Here is a 7,210-nt window from a genome sequence, read left to right as displayed (position 1 = left end):
GAACGTGCCAGGCCAGGAGAAGTGCCAGGTTCAAAGGCCCCGTAGAAGAAATGTGACTGGCATGTTTGAGGATCAGCACAAAGGAGAGGGCAGCGGGACTGAAACAGGGTGAGGAGGGCAGTAGGAGATGAGGTTACAACGATGGCAGGGTCAGACTGAGGGAGGGCTTGCAAGCCCCTGTACATCCTTGGCTTTTATGTGAAATGAGTGGAAAGCGGAAGAGGGGATGAACAAGGAAGTGACATGATTTGATGTTGGTCTTTTTGTTGTTTTAGAGAGATTTTTGTTATAGGGTGCATGCACTCACTGGAGAGACAGACAGAAAGCAAGAAATCACCCTCCAACCCCAGGGGGATGGCCATGCCACAATTCCTTCTCTTCCATTCTCTTCTCAGGATTTTGGACAGACACACACATGCACCCAGTGTGAGTCTTAAGTTGCCAGATCTGGGACTTGAACCGCAGTTGGCCATGTGAAAGTCTAGCTGCCTTAACCACCATGCCACCTGCAGGCCCCTTGGTTTTGGTCTTTAAATAATCACACCAACTGCTGTAGTGAGAACAAGACATAGGAAGGCAAGGCAGGGAGGGACCACTCTTCCCACCTTCCTCCTCCCCACAGGACAGCCGTGACTCCCACCTGATGCCCTCCCCCGCCCCTGTGGCCGAGCCCGTGCCTGGTTGTGTGGCACCATCTTCCATCACCCATCCATCACCCTTCGGACGGGCTCAGCGTGTACCCTCCCCTGGCCTCCAGCCCCTGGTTTGTATCAAGAACTCTGGGGGCTGGGCAAGGCCAGAACAGTCTAGCTGGAGACCCCGCTAGCTCTAGGCTTTGTCCCCGCTCAGCTACACACATCTCTCTCCAGAACTCATATTCTGTGCTGCGACGTCTCGCCAATCGAACCAAAACCCAGTTCACACCCATCCCGTCGGCCCCAAGAGTCCAAGAGATCAGCAGGTAGGAGAGGCAGGGGAGGTTGCTGGTCTAGGCCAAGGCTGGAGAGGAAGGAGATGGATGGGAACAGGGAGATAGGGTCCCACCTGTAGGTGCTTGGCCTTGCTGATTGCTCACTTCTGTCCCAGGCCCGACGGTTGAGTGGCTTCTCTCCTCAGTCCTGCCCTGAAGAGCCTGCCCTGCCTTGGGTAAGTATCAGAAGTCCTCCTAGGTGACAGCCCTTGTTCTGTCCTGTTGGCTTGGTGGCCTAGCATTTGGAGGCCGATGTGCCCTCTGGGAAAGCTACCTAACTCTCCGGCTCTCCCAGCTTCTCTACCCTCCTGTCTGCTCCCAAGGGCGGGACTCAGACCTCTCTTCCCTGGCCCTAGCTGGCTCCTCACATGCCCCCTTTCCTTGGCAGGAGCAGGTTGCGGTACGCTTGTTTGACCAGGAGGGTTGTAGAAGGTTACAGGAGGGGCCTGGGAAGCCACCTGTGGCAAGTGCTTCTGGACCCCACCCCAGCAGGGCACCCAACTTCCAGGATCTGAAGATACAGGTGGGGCTATGGGTAACAGCTTTGATGCCTGCTGGTCGGTGACAGCGCTGGGGCAAGGGGGACAGGGCAGTGTGGGTAGAATACCTGAGCCCACACCTAGCTATGGCACTAGGGTGTTCTCTCCTCCACAGCGAATCAGTATCCTGCAGCAGCTGTTGCGACAGGAGGTGGAGGGGCTGGTAGGGGGCAAGTGCACCCCCCATGATGGAGGCCCTTCCCTGGATATGGCTGAGCTTCGGCCCCTGCTGACTGACATTTCTCAAGCTCTGAGTGCCCCAGAGCAGCATCCTGGCACGTCCCCCCTTCCTGGACTGTCACAGCACCCCGGGCTACCACAGCCCTGCCTTCCCACGACATGTGGGGAACCACAGCCCTGCCCTCCAGTGGAGCTGGGTCCCCCAGAGGCCTGCTGGAGGGGTGAGCCTGAGACACCAGAGCCCACCCCACAGGAAGAGCCTGTCGGGCCAGAGTGCTGCCCCCCAGCAGAGCCTGGACCCCTTGAGGCCAGCCCCCAGAAGCAGGCTGGACCCCCAGAACCCAGCCCCAGGGTGGAGCTAGGGGCATCAGAAACCTGCTCTCTGGAAGCTGGAAGTCCAGAGTCCAGCCCACGGCCCTGCTGCAGTCAGTGGGCACCGGCAACCTCCAGCATGACCATCTCTTCCCAGCACCCACCTTCTACCAGCCCCCCTCTCTGTTCCCTGCAGTCTGTGAGGCCCCTGACAGGACAGGCAGGTAAGGAGTTGGTTGGGAAGGGAGTTGACTTAAGGAGGTCCCCATCTCTTACTGAGAGCTGGGCCCTGCCCTGCCCTGCCCCAGGCCATCTGTGCTATCTCCTCTGTCTTCCATCCTACCCCAGCCTGGCTCTTCCTCTGGACGAAGGGAGGAGTCATGCTTCTCACTGGCTTGGGTCTTGGTGGAAAAAGGCCATACACATGGGAGTAGAGGACTCCAGAGCTCCCTCTGAATGCTCTGTGGCCCTTGGCCCTTAGGCCCTAGCAGTCTGGCCCCTCGAACCCTGGCCCTGAGGCAGCGCCTCAAAGCATGTCTGACAGCCATCCACTGCTTCCATGAGGCCCGTCTGGATGACGAGTGTGCCTTCTACACCAGCCGAGCCCCTGCCTCTGGCCCCCGCAGGGTCTGTACCAACCCTGTGGCCACGTTACTGGAATGGCAGGATGCCCTGGTGAGCCCGTGATCCACAGCCAGGCTGTGTCGGCACAGCAAGCTGTGGGAAGTGGGGTTTGAGGGTGGGGGGCTAGCCTGGGCTCCTTTACAGAGGTCAGTGGGAACAGCTCAGGCTGTGACGAATTCTTCTCTCTCCAGTGTTTTATTCCAGTTGGTTCTGCTGCCCCTCAGGACTCTCCAGCCTGAGGCACCTGCCTCCCCCTGCTGCCTGCTCCGTCCTTGTCTTTTAGCCCTTATTTATTGTTGGCCTGCCCCATGGGGCCAAGGCCTATACTCTGTTGTCCTTTAATAAAGTTTCTGGTGTCCCAATGTCCTGCTAATGAGCTCTACGTGTCCAAATAGGCCAGCCACTGCCTTTGCTCTCAGTTGCCCACACGATGGCAGTGTCCTCCAGCGCAGAGGCCAGCCCAGGGCTCTCCAGATCTCAGCTCCTCTGCTCCCTCCTGGAGAAGCCCTCCGGAGAGGAGGAAGGCCTCCCACTCCTGCCAGCCCACCCCTGGCCAATCTCTGTGAATGTGGTGGGAGGCAGTAATGGGGCCTGCTCCTGAGATCAGTCCCACTTCCAGGAGCCATTGTCTACTCCATCCCTTAGAGTGCCTCCTCCAGAACTCCCCCTGCACTGGGCAGAAGAGCAGAAGCACCACACCCAGACCCTGGGAGTCTTCCCTTGAGGTCTCCCTCTCCCTGCATGTCATGCCCCAAAGTGCTCCTGATGCGGGCACCTTCCCATAGCAGAATGGAAGCCCAGGGCTGCCCGCCTTCCTCTTCTCCTTCAGAGGCAGGACTTGCTGGAGATTAACCTTTGCCTCTGGCAGATAGGCAGGCAGGATAGGGGTCCTTTAAGAGCAGAGGAAAGGAGAAGCCACTTTCTCCTGATTCAGTGCACTGAGTTAAGTAGCCACACACACTCCCTCAACCTCACTTTATTGGAAGAGGCAACAGCAGCTGTAGCCCCAGGGCCTACCCAGGATAGGGAGGGGATGGGAACTGTACAGAAATGAGTTTTAGATGCCAGCAAAGAATTCACTGGTTCTTCCAGTTCACAGGAAGGCTACCTAGGCTGGAGCTGCCTCTGGCAGATAGGCAGGCAGGCTAGGAGTCCTTTAAGAGCAGAGGAAAGGAGAAGCCACTTTCTCCTGATTCAGTGCACTGAGTTAAGTAGCCACACACACTCCCTCAACCTCACTTTATTGGAAGAGGCAACAGCAGCTGTAGCCCCAGGGCCTACCCAGGATAGGGAGGGGATGGGAACTGTACAGAAATGAGTTTTAGATGCCAGCAAAGAATTCACTGGTTCTTCCAGTTCACAGGAAGGCTACCTAGGCTGGAGCCAGTAGCCTGAAGATGGGGATGAGGGGAGATGGGGATGGAAGAGCAAGCAGCCATTGAGGACCAGGGCCTAGCTGGTCCCAACAGTCTCCTCTTCCGTAGATGGGCTCCTTCTGTTTCTGTTCTCCCTACCAAGCTGCTTTCCACTTTCCCGGCCCCTGAGCCTTGCTAATGAAACTGCTCCCCAGCTCCAGGCAAAAGAGAGGGCCACAACCTCGGTCCCACTTCCAGTCCCAGCTTTTACAGGTGCTCTGAGCCGCCCTCCTGCTCCTCTAGCCTGGCCTCTGCTCCCCAGCCTTCTGTACCCTTGATCACCCAGAGTCAGCCCATTTAGGCCGCTAAAGGGCCCGCAGCTTCCCCCCATCCCCCCGCGCTGTGCTCTCAAAGGAGGGGTGGGGCCGACAGGAGGTGGATGAGTACCCGAGCATAGGGGCGGGCAGGGGCGGGGAATGGGGCCCAACTCAGTCCGGGTAGATGATGAAGCCGGAGAAGGTGCTGTACTTGTTAGTGTTGCCGCCGTGCACTTTCCCGCCATCCAGTTTGATAAAGACCTCGTCGCCCACGTCCAGGTGCAGAATGACGCTATTGCTGGCATAGTCGTAGTTCTGGTCTGCGTCCTGAGCAATGGCGCTGGCCCGGACCTAGCGAGACCGAAGAGGAAAACGACCCACTCACGCCCTGTGCAGAGCTGTGGGGACAGGAGTCAGGGGGAGTTGGCTCTTCCAGCCCCCCCCCCCCCCTAAGGCAGCAGGTTTCAGGGACCAGAGAGGACAAGGCTCTACCATTCAATGGCTGTGTGATTGGGGCAAATCGAGCTACAAAGTGCGTGTGGGCAGGAGGGGATAAAAGAACCTCCCTCATAAGATGATTAGGATTGTTACTACAGGTGAAGCACGATCAGAACAGTAGTTTGCATACAAAAAAAAAAAAAAAACCTGTAGAGAGTTTGCTATTATTCTCGTTTAAAAAATAAAATTATTCTGAATGATCATTTATAACATTTCATACCTGCTTGGGTCTCCTGTTAGTCCTGAACTTGGGATCGCTTTCCCAGGCGATGGGCATAGGCGTGTCTGTGCCACAGGGTAGGGACTATGGGAAGGTGCACTGTCGTGCTCTCCCTCTGGGGCGCCCATTTCCCAAGGAGTGCCTGCTGGCATCCCGACGTGGGGGGTCGCCTTCCACTGAAACGGGGACCTTCCGCTTTCCTTCTGGCCTCCTGGCGGTTGCCTGGGCCACCAGCCCCCTCCTCAGCCCCCCTTTTCGAGTCCCACAGGGGCTGGTTATTAACTCATTAATTATTCATCATTATTCTAATCACTATTTACCGTCCCCAGGGCCGCAGCGCCCGCACCGCAGAATACAGAGTGGGAGCCGCGCAGCCCCGCCCCCTCGGAAACCCACACTCTCTAAATACACATTTGCCCCCTCTGGTTCCTCCCAGGAGCCCCACACAGACCAAGCACACCACTCCGGTGCCACATGCTGAAAGACACACTATCTCACCTTCAAAGTCTGAATCCACAGACACCTCTTGTACACACCAGCCTCACTCCCCCACACACCCGCTGTCTCACCCCCACACAGACACACACGCACTCTCACTCCCTTTCTCCTGGTTCCTGGCGCTGTCCTGTTGAGAGGAGACCCCTAAAGCAAGTCTGAGAGCTGGAGGGTGCTGCTGGAGTAGCAGGGCCCAGGGCTCCCACAGAGGCCCTAGGAGCAGGCCTGATACCTCAGAGTCAGCACCACCCCTCACACATGGCCATTGCCATTGTGTTCAGAGGGCACCGCTGAGCCCTGACCTCCCATGTGGTCTGCACCGCCCAGACACCTCCCCACAGCCCCACCCCTTCAGCCTCTCCTTTACACTTGGCTTCTCAGTTCTCCAAGTCCTTGGATCTATTCCTCCAAACTAAGGCAGCAGTGGCTCTGACTCTGGCTCTGTCCACATAACTTGCAGGCTGAGGTTGCTAAAGAGGATGTGGAACCTGGGGGGGTGGGGCAGGCCACTGTCCAAGGCTTCCATTCTAACCACTCCTTGCCTCCTTCCCACTCCAGATACCTTTCTTCCAGCCACCTGGCTGGTCCCAGAGCCACCAGGCTGTTTGCCATCTCTTGCCTGAGGACAGTAATAGCTGAGAGCAAGGCCCTTCCAGGCCTGGCCCCAGGCTTTGGGATGAGCAATAGAATAACTATCTTGCAAGCAAGCAAGCATTTTTTTTCTTTTTACCTTTCTTCTGAAAAATCCAAGCCGAATGCCCACACACAGGAGTTGCTGCTGTCGACTGCCTACTGTCTAAGACATGGATTCCATCCTAATTCAAGGGCCAAACTTGGGTAGTTCACTGGGCACCCAAAGGCCACCAGGACTGCCTCAGGGAACAGAGGGTAGTCCCGGACAGAATGCCAAAGGAAGCTAAGTGGCCGTGCAAGACACTAAAGACGTTTGGTGCAGCTGAGAATAGTTGAGTGTGAGCTTGCAGCCGCAGACTTGTTACACGTTGAGTTCTGAGTTCTACTTCTAACACCATCCTAAGTCTCCGTGAGCCCTGGGCAGGTGGTTTCCTTCTCAGACCCGCGATTCCTCTTTGGCTAATGAAACTATAAGTTCTTGGAAACCTGGTGTTCCTGTTTTAGTGATGCTGCTTGGGGGAAGGATTTTGGGTTGTGGGATGAGTGCGTGGAGGTTCAGAAAACTACCTGTGGAATCTAGGACCGGAGGGGGGAGCATCTCACCTGCCCGTTCTTCATCAGGTCGGCCCACATGCTGGTGCCATCGCCTCCGCGCATGAGCACATGGTAAGCGAAGAAGTAGACACCGGGCATCGGGCAGGTGAACTTGCCGCTGGCTGCCTCATAAGCGTTGCCCACGTTGGTCACCACGTCGTCGAAGCGCAGCACCTCATAACCCTCATGAGGCCGCCGCAGGCCCGCGTAGAAGGCTATACGAGGCACGTAGCCGGCAGGCGGCGCCACTCCGCCGGGGCCCGGGCCAGGAGGGCCTGGGGGACCTGGCCTGCCCGGCTCTCCCGGGGGCCCTCTGGGGCCCGGTGGTCCCGGGGGCCCCCGCAGGCCTGCTTTCCCGCGCCGGCCCACCTCTCCCTTGGGTCCTGGCGGGAAGGGGGGTACGGAAGCAGGTGCGCCGTCGGGACCTGGGCCACGGGGTCCGTGCGGGTCGCACACCATGCGGCACCGACCCA

The 7,210-nt window shown here is 57.7% G+C and overlaps 2 protein-coding genes across 2 annotated transcripts in view; one reads left to right on the top strand and one right to left on the bottom strand.

Moving 5' to 3' along the window:
- The window catches only part of TROAP (trophinin associated protein), an 8,652-nt gene extending 5,671 nt beyond the window's left edge, over positions 1-2,981 (top strand). The window contains exons 9-15 of the mRNA XM_006168206.2: positions 623-763; positions 870-950; positions 1,084-1,146; positions 1,359-1,493; positions 1,625-2,225; positions 2,483-2,676; positions 2,817-2,981. Of these exons, the coding sequence (XP_006168268.1) occupies positions 623-763; positions 870-950; positions 1,084-1,146; positions 1,359-1,493; positions 1,625-2,225; positions 2,483-2,676; positions 2,817-2,864 (1,263 nt within the window). The 3' untranslated portion in view covers positions 2,865-2,981. The remainder of the gene's footprint in view (positions 1-622; positions 764-869; positions 951-1,083; positions 1,147-1,358; positions 1,494-1,624; positions 2,226-2,482; positions 2,677-2,816) is intronic.
- Positions 2,982-3,591: 610 nt separating this feature from the next.
- C1QL4 (complement C1q like 4) lies at positions 3,592-7,208 on the bottom strand (the record flags this gene model as incomplete). Its single annotated transcript, XM_006168233.3, has 3 exons — positions 3,592-3,733; positions 3,998-4,648; positions 6,747-7,208. Coding segments are annotated over 2 exons (642 nt in total), but the record flags the coding sequence as incomplete, so codon positions are not given.
- Positions 7,209-7,210: the final 2 nt, after the last annotated feature.

The sequence above is a fragment of the Tupaia chinensis genome, unplaced genomic scaffold, assembly GCF_000334495.1.
Source record: "Tupaia chinensis unplaced genomic scaffold, TupChi_1.0 Scaffold145652_1, whole genome shotgun sequence".
Taxonomy (NCBI): domain Eukaryota; kingdom Metazoa; phylum Chordata; class Mammalia; order Scandentia; family Tupaiidae; genus Tupaia; species Tupaia belangeri.
Note: the sequence above shows the minus strand (reverse complement) of the source record. Positions and strands in the feature narration are given on the sequence as shown.